Source organism: Phoenix dactylifera, unplaced genomic scaffold (genome assembly GCF_009389715.1).
Source record: "Phoenix dactylifera cultivar Barhee BC4 unplaced genomic scaffold, palm_55x_up_171113_PBpolish2nd_filt_p 000007F, whole genome shotgun sequence".
NCBI classification, from domain to species: Eukaryota; Viridiplantae; Streptophyta; class Magnoliopsida; order Arecales; family Arecaceae; genus Phoenix; species Phoenix dactylifera.
Window position 1 is genome coordinate 3,066,292 of NW_024067666.1, and position 17,198 is coordinate 3,083,489.

At 39.0% G+C, this 17,198-nt stretch overlaps 1 protein-coding gene and 2 long non-coding RNA genes across 4 annotated transcripts; 2 read left to right on the plus strand and 1 right to left on the minus strand.

Annotated features, from left to right (window-relative positions):
• Positions 1-816: 816 nt before the first annotated feature.
• On the minus strand, positions 817-3,855 carry LOC103704443 (pentatricopeptide repeat-containing protein At3g29230). Its single transcript, XM_008787717.4, has one exon. It carries the CDS (start codon positions 3,722-3,724, stop codon positions 1,919-1,921), a length of 1,806 nt encoding a protein of 601 aa, XP_008785939.2. The 5' UTR covers positions 3,725-3,855; the 3' UTR covers positions 817-1,918.
• A 2,970-nt stretch (positions 3,856-6,825) lies between these two features.
• Positions 6,826-8,121, plus strand: LOC120104532. Of its 2 annotated transcripts, XR_005506922.1 has the most exons (4): positions 6,826-7,043; positions 7,203-7,278; positions 7,361-7,535; positions 7,639-8,121. It is a non-coding gene; the product is annotated as an uncharacterized LOC120104532 (long non-coding RNA). The 2 variants fall into 2 exon arrangements; XR_005506921.1 differs by having other exon boundaries at positions 7,203-7,535.
• Positions 8,122-10,287: 2,166 nt separating this feature from the next.
• Positions 10,288-11,390, plus strand: LOC120104533. Its single transcript, XR_005506923.1, has 2 exons — positions 10,288-10,586; positions 10,968-11,390. It is a non-coding gene; the product is annotated as an uncharacterized LOC120104533 (long non-coding RNA).
• The last annotated feature ends 5,808 nt before the right edge of the window (positions 11,391-17,198 follow it).

Consider the following 17,198-nt stretch of genomic DNA (forward strand, 5'->3'; position numbering starts at 1 on the left):
TATGTAGAGATAATCCAAATTAAGAACCTTCAGGGCAGTGTTTACATGTCTGAGAGACCCCTGTCAGATTAGGTGAGTATATCAATAGACAAAGGCTTGGAAGGGACCCTCTTTCCAATGGGTATGATAATTTTTCTTGCCCAGAATTTTGCTCAGGCTTACTTTCAAGGCACTCCAGCATCAACCTTCTGCTCTCCCTGATAGAAATTCTTAGAAAAATCTCCTTCTGGAGTTCAGGAACAAGTAGCTACCAACCAGATTTGCCACCTTTGCAATCTGCGAATACACACTCATTATACTAAATCCACAGGCCTAAACAACAAAGTAAGTCAAGTCAATCACACTTGGACCACAAGCAACTGCTCCAATAGCCAGCTGCAGTCTCCCTCAAATGCTCCTTTGTTCCACAACAGGGCCATCAGGAAAAGCCCTCCAATCCAACCACATTCTGCATTGACTTTAAACCCTTATCAGCCTATTAAAGACTCCACTAGTTTCCTCATGATCCTCCCTTGATAGGCTCACCCAAAAAAATACAAAAAAAAAAAAAAAATCCTCTCTTTCATGCACCGACCAAAGATTAAAAATAGAGCATAGCAGATGCATGTCCATTCCAGTCAAAAGATTAGTTCATGACCTGGCCACTGACAATCTGAAATGACAGCCTTTAAAGTTGCAATTTTCAGGGAAAATGTTGGTTAAATATTTAAAGAAGCTGGGGCCAAGTTTTCAGTAATTTAAGACTCTGAGTGAGTTCTGGACTGAGGAGCTAAAATTTAGCTTCTTTAGTTATTGATATTTTTATAATAATTGAGAAAGGAAGTCTGATGCTGAAAGCTTGTGACCCTGTGCGGTTCTGCAAAGGTTGGCACATGTGGGACAAGCTTGAAGCCATCCTCTTTCTTGCAATGCGAGGGATGGGTTTGGATTCGATTTATCTCAACTTGTTAATGATGGGCTCAAATGCAGTGCCTTGTGAGCTCTGTGATCACATCATTTGAGCAAGCGAAATGGTGCCTTCATCCCTTTGGAACGAGAAAAGCATGCTTGCTACCATGTAGTCCTACATGAGTACAACTATATACTTGAGAGCAAATTGCAACACTTTTCTGTGAGAGTGTGATGACAGCCTTCTAATAAAATTTATCACAGCAATTGCCAAAGATTTTTCATTTGGGCAGAAAGATTCAATAGTTCTTTTGGACATTGTATTGTCAAATCTTGATGTAACTTAAGAAGAATACAAAATGCAAGGACACCCGAAAGGTGACCCAGTACAATAACATGAGCCGGTCAAAATAAACAGCAAAGCTCAGTAAATACCAAGAGCAGCAATGAGAAAGCAGCAGAGTAGCTGAAAGGTTATGTACAAAGCCATATGTGGGGCTCATTGTTGAGGGACACTTGACAATGGAACTATGAGTTTGTAAGAACTTCTTGCACAACCAAAAGGCCCAAAACTATTCCTCCTCCTTATGATGAAAAGCCTATTAGTCTCCTTCAAATCACATAGACCAATACAGCTATTTAAGATGCTTCTTAGATGATTTGCATCTCTAAATGAGGCAGATTCTGAAATCCTCTTGAAGTAGAAGTTGGATTCTGGGAAACCCAAGAGCATGTTTTGTGAAACTAGCAACTGCACTCTTCGATCTCCTTATACATATAATACATCTTTGTACAACCAATCTCATGGTATTTTATCTGTAACATGATTAGTTCAATGAAGCAATCTCCACACGCAGCTTCAGTATATATGTGGAATGCAGTTGCTCTGAAACACTTTACAGAAAGGAAAGGAAATGGCTGAGGAAGTGTCATTTGATTCCAACTCCAAATCCTTAAATCCTCTTGGTGCAAATTTTTCATTCACCAACTCATAAATTGTGCATCTTTAACCATCGCTTGCATCAACAATTTACAAGTAGGCCCTTGGGACATATCCAACTTGCTTAAGATGCTGCCCCAACCTATCAAGCATTTGGAAAATTCTTTTGGAATGTGGATGTGTTCTATCTCCAACTGTGAACTCGTGAACCATATCATTGAGCTCAATCCAACTGGACCCTGCTGGCTTCTGTGCCCCTGTGCCCTTCATCTGAATCCTCGCCTTAGCCATACCATCCCAGCGGCCAGCTGCTGCATAGATATTTGACAAGATGGCGTAATTCCCGGCATCTGAGGGCTCCATTCTGACCAGCTTTTCAACCACCTTCTCAGCAAGAGACACATTGTTGTGTACTCGGCATGCACCAAGAAGGGTGCCCCATATAATCGCGTTAGGCTCTAAAGGCATACTCTTTGTAAGGTCAAAGGCCTCATTCAGAAGTCCCCCACGTCCTAGAAGGTCAATCATGCAACCATAGTGCTCTATCTGGGGAACAATGCCATAGTCTCTCTCCATACTAGAGAAGTAGTATTGACCCTCTTCAATGAGTCCCACATGGGTGCATGCACATAGAACACCAATGAATGTCACGCCATCAGGCCTGATCCCTTCTCTCTTCATTCGAGCAAAGAGGTCCAGTGCCTTTTCACCATGTCCATGCATCGCCAGTCCCTGAACCAAAGAATTCCAAGAGACCAAATCCTTCTCGGCCATTCCATCAAAGATTCTGCATGCCATGTCAAGGCACCCACACTTGGAGTACATATCAACCAGTGCGTTGCACACTTGAGTGGCAGACCTTAGCTTGCTGCTTCGTACGTAGGCATGAATTCTCCTGCCAAGACTGAGCAAACCAGACTCGGCGCTAGCAGCCAGGATGCTTACAATGGCAGCAGCATCAGGCTCCAATCCAGCATCTTCCATCTGATCTAACAAGCTCATGGCCTCCTTTGCCAGGCCTTTCTCAGCATAGCCTGATATCATTATGGTCCAAGGGACTAAGTTCTTGACCGGCATCTTATCGAACAACAACCTCGCCATGTCCATGTCACCCATCTTGCAATAACCCGAGACCACCGTGGACCATGAAACGACATTCCTCTCTGGCATCCTCTCGAACAATTCAAAAGCTTTATCCATCTCGCCGGCCTTTGCATGCCCATCCAGCAGAGTATTCCAGCTCACCGTATCCCTTTCAGGCATCTCGTCAAACAGCCTGCGTGCCTCCTTCAGTTCTCCGGCTCTCATCAACCCGGCAATCATAGAATTCCAGGAGACGATATCTCTGTGCGGCATTTCATCAAAAATCTTCCTCGCGGATGCAAGGCCACCGGTACCAGCCCTCGAATAGGAGTCAATGAGCGAGTTTGGGACGAAGATATCATATAAAAATCCAAGCTTTATGACATGGGAGTGGATCATTTCGATCCGGGCGAGCGCAGACTGGCCGGAAGGCCCGCAGCAAGCCTTGAGGAGGAAAGGATAGGTGAAATTGTCGGGAAAAATCCCATCTTTTTGCATGTCGAATAAGGCGCAGAAGGCATGGGAGGGCTGGGAGTTGTGGGCGAAGGCACGGATGAGGGTGTTGTAGAGGAGGACGTTGGGATCGGGGACGAGGCGGAAGGCTTTGACGGCGGGGGCGAGATGGCGACAGAGAGAGTAGGCGGAGACGAGCTTGGGGGCGACGGAGGGGTCGCGGTGGAGGTTGGCCTTGAAGATTTGGGCTTGGATTTGCTTGATGTGGTGGAGGTTGGAGCAGTGGTGGAGTTCGGCGAGCTTCTGCTCGAAGAGACGGCGGTGGGAGACCCATCCGGGGGGTCGGATTGGGACGGACATCAGGGGAGGCTCCGTGGGTTATAGGTGCGTTCTGGAGGCAAAAAAAAAAACAAGTAGCCGTTAGATGGCTTTTTCCGTCGAGGGGGCGGAAGTGGAGGGCGCTGGAGAGAGCCGCGCTACGAGAACCGGAACCCGAGAGATAGCGCGGCACATGCAAGCGTCACCATCCATAACATTTATAGATGCTATAACTGTGCATCTTACGATGGCTGCCATGAGTATATTGTTTCCACCGAAATGGTTCATGTTCGGAATACACGGACATCGATTAAATTTGAAGATCAAATGCCCCATATTTGGACGATTTTGGTAGGAGCGCTACTGAGCCGTAGGTACCAAAATGGTGCTGGGATGACGTACTCACACATAAGTGTTGATCCCAATAGAGAGAGCTCACGGGTGGAAGAGGATACGCGGAAACTTGCAACCTGCATCGAACATTCTTTGGTGAAAGAGAGGCTCAGTGAAGGCTACTACGCGGGTGAGGTTTTCTTTCCCCACTCTTTTTGATGTACAAAAAAACAACATTGCATCATATATGGTATGGTATATGCTAATAGACTGTCTTATTTGATGGTCATCTATTTTTTATGGCAATCTTTCATAATTGTACAACATTCTGTAGTGCAGCATATGCACCATAGAGAATTCATGTTTTTATAGAATCAAATATTTCTAGTTCAGGACCGAATGGAAAAATATCTGAATTCAACATGCAAAGAAACAAGGCCATACAAGAAGCACAATGTAAGCAAACTTCTATGAAATGCAAGACAGAGCATAGCATAACTTTGAGAATTTTTTTTTTTATGAATCCTTACAGTTTTTATAAATTGTTCGACTACGATGCATTATCATTCCCAATTACAACTATATATATATATATATATATATATATATAAGATGTACAAGCCATATAGCTACAACTATAGTATTCTGTTCGATAGTTACACCTGTAGAATTATTCTATTTCTAAAATAGAAAAAGTTATGAATGTATTCTTAAACATTGGTGTGACGCTCTTCCTTTTCTTTCCATAGAGTGTCGTGTTTGTGAAACAGGACGGCTCCAAGCATAGCACCTCAACAACTATTAAAACATTAGTGCATTCCATCTTCAATGTCCAGTGATCAAAATTTATTTGTTGTGCTTAAGCTAATCAACCTAAGAGTCCTCTCTCACAATAATTATTATAATAATAGATTTATGTTATACAATATATTTATCAAAATAATTAATATATTTATATATTAAATTTAAATGGTTGGAAAGTGGTAAGGGGACTCTTTTAGAGGGTTTCTTCGAGTTACAACAAATATTGTAATTGAAATTGTGACCGATTTTATGTGCACTTCCAATTAGAAGATTTGGATTATTTTTGTTGTAATTTAAATACAATCTACAATTGTAATTGCATACATCAATATAATTGTTTTGCATGCTTGCATTTCAACATTTCTAACCGTATGGTGTTCAATTGCATGCAAATAACCCCTAAATATTTCATTCATCTACACAATTTTAGATATGGATGAAAGCAAGTACTTTGCTAGAACTTTATTCGTCTTTCAATGTGATACATGTCAATGATATTGTGGCTTCTTTTCCTTGAACACAAGCAAGGCATAAGGATAGGGACTTACCGGTCACCAATGCTATAAATCTAGGGTAAGCTATATAGGAGATTGATTAACTTATTTGTTTGAGGGATATCATTTAGTGAAGCAAAATGTTGAATTTTACTTGCATGTATCCATCCACACTTTTTTTTTTTGGAACTTATGTATCCACATGGATTGGGTTTAAGACAAGGCAATTGGCATGTAACACCTTGAATGAGTGAACTATAGAGGAATTAAGTTTTCTACGTAGCTTTCATGCTTCGATTGTATGATATGGCTTCAAATTTGGACGATGCAGATCCCAATATCATTTTCTGCTCAGGAGGCTAGATTAAACTCATGAATCCATATACTAGAACTTATGCATGTTCTTAATGCATGGATGGATAAAGGTTGTCAATTGACATAAATTCATATTATAACGAACATTAGATTGTTAGATCTCATCACGTGTATTGGGAGACATTGTACTAACCCAAGCATGCATATCAGCGCAAAATAATATATTTGGTTTTGTTGAGAAAGCAAGATATTCCATAAATGTGAGATATGATAGCTATCATATGCTATGATTGTAGAGATAAGATAGTTAAGTGACGTAATCATGTACAAAAGAGATCTTTTTGTCGTGACTTATCGTACAAATTTGAGAGATGTGGATTTGTTTATAAATCCATGTAGGTGCATAAAATCTATTTTTGCTTCCTTTCGATAACGACAACACTTTAAGCTCTACAATCTGCAAATCTAATTATCATGTCAAACAAGAATCTAGATCACCGATATCATTCATGCGCTCCATGCCAACACATTTACGATCTTACGCAAGTCATTATGTAATATATCGGGCAGCTATCTGAATACTCGAGGTCAATGCCCTTTTTTTTTTGAGATAGAGAGTAGAAAATCTATCCAACAATCATGTCAGAAAAGAATATAAATCACTGGTATTATTAACGTGCTTCGTGCCCATACATTTACAATCTTATGTAAGTTTTTATGTTATATATCAAATAACTATTCAAGATTCGAATCGAAAGTTAGCAATTCGTTAGGATCAATGATTTTGATGTTACAATTTCTACATTATGCATATATTTTTTTGTGAGGTAAGAATCGAAACTAATAATCACAATTAATAGATATTTTTTCTTCCAAAATTAGTTTCTGGGTGCACTAATTTCAGCATTCCAATTATATATGGTGAGGGAGGAAAGAAGTATCAAGATTATTTTCCGCCCAACTAGTCGTTTTAACATATCATACCCTTTTTTAATCTTCTATTAAAAAGTAGAAAATACACCAATTTAAGACCATTTCAAAATATCTGATTCCAGAATGTACGATTCTAAGAACCTGGCTAGTTTTTGCAACGCCGCCTTCCTCAATAAACGCCGAAATATCCCACTTTCCAATCCCTCCTGGAAACGGCGGCCGCCCACCGTTTGGTTAGCCCATGCCCACTTTAAAGGGCATTCTTCTTCTTCTTGTTCATTCTTCTTCTTCTTCTTTCTTTGCAGGCTCTGCTCCTCTCTAAACTCCCACTATTTCCCATGCCTCATCTCCATTTTCTTATGGAAGCGAGGTTCTTGAAACCTCCAAATCTTCCATCAACAAAGACCCTGCTTTGGATCCCTCACATCAGCCTTGGACGTGAAGAAACCTCTCGCCAGCCCTCGCTTCACCGGCGCGGCCAGGTTTGCATCCTTATTTCTCCTCTTGCTTCGCTTTTTCTATTGCTCGTCTGAGATATTTCTTCTCGAACATCTGTTTCCAAATCTTAAAAGTTTGTTCTTCCTGTTGCATAATGCCTTTTGATCTCATTTATGTTTTTTTCTTTCTTGCGGATGATTCAGGAGGCTTTGTGTGGCGAAACTATTCGCATGAATGGAATTTTATCGTTGAACTCCTGCAGCGTTCGGTGCGGAGGAAGTAATGGATTCTTGTCAACTTTTTGTGCACCCCTTAGTTTCTTCAGAATCTTGCTCGCAATCGAATTTTTGAGTGCTGGCAGATGAAGGTTCGGTGATCATCCGACGGCAGGCGGCGGGGAGAGCTGCAGCAAGCATGGATGTGGCCAAGGGACGTCCGAAGAAACGAGGCATGAGCAAAGGATGGGATGCCCAGAACCTGCGAAAGCTGCAGTGAGAACCCTGGAAGCAGGCTTAATCATGACGACGACTAATGCGGTAATGCCAACATCATGCTTAATAAAATATCTCTTTTTTTTGTAAGAAAAAAAATCGTAAGGAGCTAATGTTTTCCTTGTGCTAATGATTTATTTATCCGCAGGTAGAAGATTCAAAGGATTGGTCAGAGTGAAAGCCCAATCAGGTATCTGACCGAAGTGGTCATGTAATTCCCATGCATTATTTCCGGCAAGTCCTGCTTGTAACTGCAATCTATCAACCAAGCTCGGACCTTCCACCAGCCAGCGAGGTCAGCCAATGCCGGAGCTCAGTTTTTGTAGATCATCCATGGATCAAGCTTCACTGTGATTTGGATGTCATGAGTTCGGAACACAAAAACAAACCCTTCCTTATACGGGAAGAAGACTGCATACATTTGATCCTCCACAGACAATTAACGCAATAGCGGCACTAGTGCAACTTTTTTTTTATATTGATATTGTCAATTAGAATATTTAATGAGGGTGGAGCAAATGAGTCTTCTTGTAAAAGTTACATATAATCCAGCTGCTGGACTAATTTGTATTGCACAAAAGCTGTTCTTTTTATATTTGACGTAATCCAAGTGTTTATGTGGCATTTTGCATGCAAATGAATTTAAAAGTTTTGAGTTCTATAAACTAAGTATAATACTTATTTTCACTCGCATGATTGGCGTCAGGCACTAGAATAACCATCATAGCTAGTTAGGAGGCTATGACATCATTGGACTCATAATATGCTAGCCTTCATTATCTTTCGATAAACGATACTTAAAATTTGTGAAGTATACTTTCCTTATTGATCTTCTTCTTGCTTTTCTCCTTTTGGTCAGTGCTTGCTAGGAATTTGTTGATTTTCATATTAGTTATTAAGACCAAGAATCATGTGGCTTAACCAAACTTTGGTTTTCCCTAATGAAGCCTACAATTTAAATAGTTAACTATGTATTCTCTTGCACGGTGATATGCGTGATATAACTGAATTTTCTATGAAGTGCCTTCTTTGGATGTTTATAGTTGGAATATTAAGAAGTAATTATGTGATGTAACCATATGCTATGGCAAGTATTAGGTTTTTGCATCTCATTATATGTATTGCGAAACATTTGGTAGCAAGCCAGCTGCATTGTCATCTACTCCTTTTTGATAAAAAGACATACGGATTGCTATACACCCTGAATAAACACCAATATGTCCTATATATTTAGTTATGCACCGAATAAATGTTGGGTATATATATAAAAACTAAAAAAACCAAAAAAATATCTTTTAATTAGCTTTTTTGAATGAGATCTTGAATTGTTACAAATAATATTGGAGCAGACATAGTCTATGGCCTATGTGGATTAGGGCATAGTATATCGAATCTAACCACTGGCTAATTGTAATATTTGTGATTAGATTTATTTGGATTTGGATCCTTAGCCTGGCAGAATGCTAGAAGGATTTATAAGGGCATGTATTGAGTCCCACACCTTCTAAAAAATATAATAGTCAACCACTATTTTAAAACTTGGTGTCCAACTCAAAGATCACTCAATTTGGATCAGATTGGTAGGATTCCTACTTTGTTTCCTCGTTACATCACTCAAATTTGAAGCTCAGTCATTCGGCCCTCCAACTCAGCTGAGTTTTTAAGTGGACCGGTATCTGACTCATTCAACTTTCCTAAATTGCCCTTGTAAAAGTTTGTTAGCTATATTATGTGCATTTAAGTATATATTATTTTTGTTTAGTTTCTTATAGTTATATTTTGGATCATTCATATCTATTTGACATTATGTTATACTTTTTGTATTTATTAATACATATTTTTTAATCAAGTTAACTCAGTAGAGTCACATACCCACTTAGAGATCTGAAGCACGCCACGATTTTGTGCTTTTGATCACTAGTTCTACATATATATTTATAAACTCAAGAGGATCACTATATTTCAACATAGTTACAACATTTATTTTTGTAACGTCTCCTTTTCATTGAACTTCAACATGGAATATATCACTTTCCACGCTAAAACAACAACTATCCACATAACTTAAAGCTGGTATTAACGGTGTTGTTACAATATTTATTTTAGTAATTAACAACCCCCCTTTTTATTGGACTTCAATGCTGAGTATGTTAAAGGATAACCATTGAGATAAGCTCAAGCTGGGAAACAATAGCATCATTACATTATTTATTTTAGTAATGTCCATTTCTATAAACTACTATGCACAATATAATCACCTTCCATTCATGGCCCCATTGAAACAACAATTGTCCACATAAACTCAACCTGAGAATTAGCAATATCATTACAATATTAATTTTAGTAATGCCCCCTCTTCACTAAATTTCAATATAGAGAATCACAATTTCCAGCCATGGCCCAAATAGAAGGATAATCATTTAGATGAACACAAGCTGGCCTAACCACGCTCCTGTGCTCGACTTTGTAGACTCCGCACATCGTTTCTTTCTGTGGTTTTTATTCTATTTGAGAGGCTCGAGAATGTCTTGCCCGGTGCATTTCGGAGCTTTTTGTTTGCAGATTCTGTTGGATGTATTCGTATCCGTATAGTATAAAATGTCCGTTTTTAATGTGAAAAAAAAAAAAAATCAAATCAAATCGACAACCGCATGCCCCGCGTGTCTTCGCTCCTCCTTTCCTAGCCGCGCCATCCCACTTTCCGGACTCGATGCCCACCGAAATCCGCGTCCACCCACAGATTAAGGTTTCCTTCTCTCTATATAACAGGCCTTTCTCCCCTTTTCTTCCTCAACCCTTCCCCTCTTCTCCTTCTCTGCCATCATCTTCTGTGTAAGGTGGTGGCTTTTGCTACAAAACCTAGTCCCTTCTGTTCCTCCTTACCCTTCTCCTTTAAGAAGAATCTCTTTCTCAGCCCCCCGAGCTCCTCCACCTCCATCTCTGATGAGATGGAGGAGCTCAGACCTGTAGAACAACCCCTATCTCCTAGATACATCTTTAATGCTGACTGTCCTCAGAAATGGAAGACTAACCGAAGATCGCGGCCTCACATCAGCCTCGTACGTGACGGGGCTGCGCTGAGGTGATGGAGTCCACGTATAGAAAACCAACAACTTTGTTTCTCTATTAGTGGATGTTTCTTTTTTGTTGCTTCTCTGGTTTGATCACCTTGTGGTCTATGGCACTTGAGATCTCTTTCTTCTTTTCAGTCTCCTTTCTCCACTAGTTTTGTTGCTTTATATCGTGCCATGCAACACACTACGTATGGTTACGATGATGATCTCATTTAGCTAGATCTTGATACATTTTGATGTATCAACTGCGGTGGGAGAACATGAAAGTGTATTCCTTTTTTTTTTTTCTTGGTCTGTATGTAGCTAATAATGAATATTGGATCATTATCATTCATTGTACTTGTTTTATGTTGGAACAAGTGTTGAACGTCTTCCTTAATTTATTTCTGTTTTGCCGCAAAAGTTTGGTCGCATCTTTGAGGACCAATGACGGTGTGCCTCAGTGCTTGTGGCCGCGGCTGGATCATGGAAAGAAACTGCATCTCAGCTCCTGTTGTGTCCACTGGGATGCAAGTCAAGACTTCTAATGCCATCACCAGGTGATGCCGCTCACGGGGAAGCTCAAAGGGAAGAAGGCTCGAAGCAGATTTGTAACAGGAGCACACCAGATGGGAGGAAAAGTGAATGCCCATTTGGTGCGAAAGAAGCAAAGAAGTTCCCTGAGAGCGCTAAAAGAGGTTGACTAAATGATTGCTCGTTTATGTCAGATTTTGTAGAAGACTCATTTATTGTAAAAGAACAAAAGCAGTTCCTGTTAATGTTAACATTAATTATAGAGGATAAGGATGTAAATGAAAATTCTTTTACAAGCTTGTTGTTTCTTCTTCTTGAGGTTGCAGCTTATTTTTCCTGCTTCTCTGCAGAGATGTTTTATTTATGTATACAGTTTCTGCCTCCTCATATTTCATGGATGTATATATGACATGATATAGGGAAAAGAAAATATAAAAAAAAAAAAGTAGGCGGAAGAGGAGGCAGGCCACAAACTGACGTGTAGAGTCCGATTTTATCGAGAATCGTCCTGCATGAAGTTGCTAATTTCTGGGAGAGAAATCTAAGAATGTTCAAGGTATCAATTATATTAAACTGGGACATTCTTAGGTTACCTAAGGACCATGGAGGGCTTGTCATAAGGGATCCTATTATGGCTGTCTGCCATGAATGGTCTCCAAGCAAATAATGAGGGTCCTGCGGCATGATGATGTACATTGGATTCCTTCCACTTGGATTCATTTCACTAGGTTGAAGTATGGAGACCTGGATCCTTGGGACTAGAGAGCCTTCTGGGATGTTGCTTGGTGGTGGAGATATCATCTGAAACAAACGTAACTTACTTCGTCAATACCAATAGTTTCGATAGTAATATGAGGGTCTCTGACTTTGTTATGAATGGGAACTGGAATTATGAGAAGTTGGTTCAGTATTTTGGTCGTCAGATAGCTAATAATGTCAAAACGTACTATTCCTACTACTGGAGGCTCAGATTAATAGTTGAAGATAATTTCTTCATACTACTGCAGCATTTTGATGCTTAGGAGGTTCAATATGTGTATAGAGAAGGCAATGTGCATGGCTGTGGGCAGGTTGGCCAATCATGGGTGCATGGGGAGCAGCTGGAATCTGATATATTTCACTTCTATCCATAGATACTTCATACTTGTCGGTATGATACATAAGAAATGTTGTGAAGCACCAGCTAGAGTACAAGCCTACTGTGCAGAGAAAACTTTTTAACGCTAAAATTGTTGAAAAAAAAAAACTTAAATGCGCACGCGGCCAAAATCTCGGGCCGCGTGCGCGTTTGAGAAAAAGGTAACGCCCAGCGGGCGTTACGCATTTGAAAACGGACGCGTTTGAAAACGCGTCCGCAAATGACCAAACGGCCCCTGTAAAAATCCCTATATATACCCCCTATTTCATCTCTTTTGACACACGAAAAAAATTGAGAAAAACAGTAGAAAAATTCTGGAAAAATTCTTCTCCCTCTTAGCCACTTCCAAATTCTGTTTTTACATTTTTATTAAGTTTATTTAGTTCTTTTCATTCCGTTCTTTGCTGGATCTGCAAGTCCGATCGGGTTCGTTTTGACTTCTTCCGAGACGTGCCGAAGAAGAGGTTGTAGGGTCGTCGTATCTCCGAGAAGGATTGCCGGGTGACCCGTACGTGGGGGCAAATACTTCTTTGGGACAGCGTCTACGCGCTTCGACCTGCTTTCAATCAGGCTACTTTCTTCTACCTTTATTTTTAATTTAATATTAGTAGATTGGTAGGATTTGAAATTCTATGATATAAACTTATTAAATGCATAGATTTATTTTGTGCTAGAATAGATTTATTTTGTATTAAAATAGAATTATTTGGATGCCGAATGATATGCATGTATATTATTTCCTTTAAGATTTTTATTAATTGAATTTATAGATTTATTTATTTAGTTAGGAGATATATTGCTAACAATCCAAAGAAGTATTTATTTTTTGTTAGTAATATATAATTAATTAAATTCTTTATTACAATTGTGGCATATTAGATTTTAATTGCAATAATTGTTTTTTGCTAGCATATCATTAATAATAAATTATTCTAAAGAGTTAATAATTTGGTTAACCTCCAAGAGGTTTATTATACCTCCATTTGGACTCTTCAAGGAGTAATTTCCAGATCCCATTCAAACGGGAAATTCGGAAATTGGTTGATACATAATAGTTAATCTATTGAATTGACTTATTAGATCTCAATAAATTATTCTAATAAAGGAATAAATATTTTAATTCGCTGAATTGACATTTTAGATCTTAATTACAATAATTGATTTGCCATAAAATTAGTAATCAATTATTTCAATAAAGCAATAATTCAAATATAACATATAATTCATTAAATTGACATTTTAGATCTCAATTAAAATAATTGATTTGCTACTACTAAATTAGTAATCAATCATTGCTAATTCGGAAAGGTCAAACGAAAAATTCAAAAATTAGTTAATTCGTTTAAATTTGCATTTAGGTTATTTTAAATATTGAATTTGTGTGATTTCTAGTGATTATATCCACTAACTAATAGTGTCTAAGAAAAGCTTGTCAAAAAGGCATACGTGCCTAAGAAAGGCTGGTACTTAAGTGAGCCTAGTGCTCCACCACCGATCTGGAGCTGATCTGGCTATTAGTTTTTTGGATATATCAATTAGACATCCAAAGTTCAATATAAATATTAGTACAATCTTTTGACATAGATTTTTTTACCTTCAATCAGGTTTCTGTCACTATTCTGTAACCCTGATCCTATGGCCTCAAACACTAGTGACCATCTTAGTGCCAAACCTGAAAAATTTGATGGCCATAACTTTAGGAGGTGGCAGAACCAAATGCGGTTCTCGCTCACCACATTAGGGTTAATCTCAGCCATAGGTGAAAGTACGATCGAAGTTGATAACGGGTCCAACCCAACTACCTCTTCCAACACTGAACATTCTGCCTCCACTAGCACACCCTCTAGGACACCTGATGAGATAGATTATCATTGTATCCATAGAATTCTAGGTGCTCTTTCTGAGAGGCTGTATGATATCTATTACACAGCCAAGAGTGCCAAAGAACTCTGGGACACCCTAGATAGCAAATATGGTCTTGATGATGCTGGGGTAAAGAGGTTCAAGGCCTCCGATTTCAATAAGTTTAGGATGGTGGACTCAAAGCCTATGAATGACCAAATTCATGAATTTGAAACCCTGATCCACCAGCTTAGGGCTAATGGAACCAATTTGGATGAATCATTCCAGGTAGCCTGTTTGATAGATAAACTACCTACTTCCTGGTCTGATTTTGCTAAGACCCTGAGCCATACCCAAGGAATTCTCACCCTAACCCAAGTCTTAAACTCCATTAGGATTGAAGAGCAGCATAGGCTTAGAAATAATACCTCTACTGGACCTAAAAATAATGCATATAATGTAGAAGCTCCTCCTAAGAAAAATCAGAACCGACCCTTCCGTAAGAATTTCAAGAAGAAACCCTACAACCCTAGAAACCCTAACCACCACTACAATGGGAAGCCTATTCAATCCCAGGAGCAGAAGAAGAAGAAAGAGGAAGGTGGTGCTCGTTTCTGTTATGTGTGTGGTCGGACCAACCATTTGTCTCCACAGTGCTTCTATAAGAAGACTGCACCTATTCAATCTAAGAAGAAGGGTCCACACACATCCAGTGCTCAAGTCAACATGGTGACTTCCGGCGCTGGCTCCTCTGAGATAGCTTTCAGGTCTGTTTCCTTCACTCCTGAAGTTAACATGACTTTACAATCACTAGATTGGTGGATTGATACCGGAGCTGGTATTCATATTTGTTCGGATCGTTCCTGGTTTTATTCTTACCAGATCTCAAGTGGAGGAGCTGTGATCATGGCAAACAGCTCGGAGGCACGTGTGTTAGGAGTAGGACGTGTGGACTTAAAGCTTACCTCTGGAAAAGTCCTGTCACTGCACGGCGTCCAACATGTTCCAGTTGTTAGGAGAAACCTCATTAGTGGTTCTTTGCTTGTCCAGCAAGGCTTTCGTCTTGTTTTTGAGTCCAATAAGGTTGTAATTTCTCATGGTGTTATGTTTATTGGAAAAGGATTCCTTAGTGAAGGATTGTTCAAATTGAATGTAATAGCTCCTTCAATAAATGAAAATCCTTTGATTATGAATATAGAGCCTCCTTCTATTTGGCATGGTAGATTAGGTCATATAAATTATAATTCAATTAAGCAACTTATGAACCTAAATCTAATACCAAAAAGTGATCTCAAGAACCATGAGAAATGTCAAATTTGTGTAGAAGCTAAACTCCCTAGGAAGCCTTTTAAATCCGTTAATAGGGATTCAGATCTATTAGAGTTGATCCATAGTGATGTTTGTGACTCTGGTAGAACTTCTAGGGGAGGTAACAGATACTTTGTAACATTTATAGATGATCTATCGAAGTTCTGTTACATCTACCTAATTAAAACCAAGGATGAGGTGCTCAGCAAATTTAAAATATTTAAGATCGAAGCTGAGAACCAACAAGAAAAGAAAATTAAAATTCTGAGATCAGATCGGGGAGGTGAATATACATCCAATGATATAACTCAATTTTGTGAAGATCATGGAATCATTCATGAAGTGACTGCACCCTATTCTCCCCAATCAAATGGAGTAGCAGAAAGGAAGAATAGGACTTTAATGGATATGGTGAACTCCATGCTTATAAGCTCAGGAGTGCCAGAAAATTTGTGGGGGGAAGCTCTTGTTTCAGCCTGTTATATCCTTAATAGGATTCCCTCTAAAAATAATGATCTAACACCATATGAAGTTTGGAAACATAGAAAACCTAATCTTAGCTATTTGAAAGTGTGGGGGTGCTTGGCAAAAGTTAAAATACCTGATTTTAAGAGAAAGAAAATAGGGCCTAAAACAGTGGATGCCATATTCATAGGTTATGCAGCCAATAGTAATGCTAATAGATTTCTGGTAATAAGTTCAGAAATAAATGATATTAGTAACAACACTATCATAGAAGCCAGAGATGCAACATATTTTGAAGACACCTTTCCACTTAAGACTAGAGTAGATAGCGGTATAGCTAGTAGCTCTAGTAGAATAAGGACAAGAGAAATAGAAGTAGAAGCAGAACCTAGGAGGAGTAAAAGATCCAGGATAGAGAAAACATTTGGAGATGATTTTTATACCTTCCTAATAGAAGACTCTCCAACTACCTTTGAGGACGCAATGAAATCTTTGGATTCACCTTTTTGGAGAGAAGCTGTGGACAATGAGATGCAATCAATTATCCAAAACCATACTTGGGAATTGACTGATCTTCCTCCTGGTTGTAAAACAATAGGATGCAAATGGATCTTTAAGAAGAAACTTAGGCCTGATGGCTCTGTAGATAAATTTAAGGCTAGATTAGTTGCCAAGGGCTTTACTCAGAGACCTGGGGTAGATTTCTTTGATGTTTATGCACCTGTAGCTAGGATAACTACTATTAGGGTCCTTATAGCATTAGCCTCCATTCATAGATTAGTGATTCATCAGATGGATGTTAAGACAGCTTTTCTAAATGGAGACTTAAATGAAGAAATTTATATGGACCAACCAGAGGGATTTAAAACCCCAGGCCAAGAAAACAAAGTTTGCAGACTAGTCAGATCTCTTTATGGTCTTAAACAAGCACCCAAGCAATGGCACTTGAAATTTGATGAAACCATAATGACATTTGGATTTGAAATCAATAGCACAGACGAATGTGTATATCATAAGAGAGTTGGACACAAATTTGTGATCTTGTGCCTTTATGTAGATGATATACTGATCTTTGGGACAGATCTTCAGATAATTGATAAAGTAAAACAATTTTTAAGTCATAAGTTTGATATGAAAGACTTGGGACAAGCTGACTTAATTTTAAATACCAAAATAATTAGAAGTGCAAATGGAATTGAGTTATCCCAAAGTCATTATGTTGACAAGATACTCAACAAATTTAATTATTCGGATTGTCAGCCTGTCTCTACTCCCTTTGATCCCTCTACACATCTTAAGAAGAACTTAGGAACTCCTATCCTTCAAAGCCTATATGCTCAAATCATAGGCTCACTAGGATTCCTAACT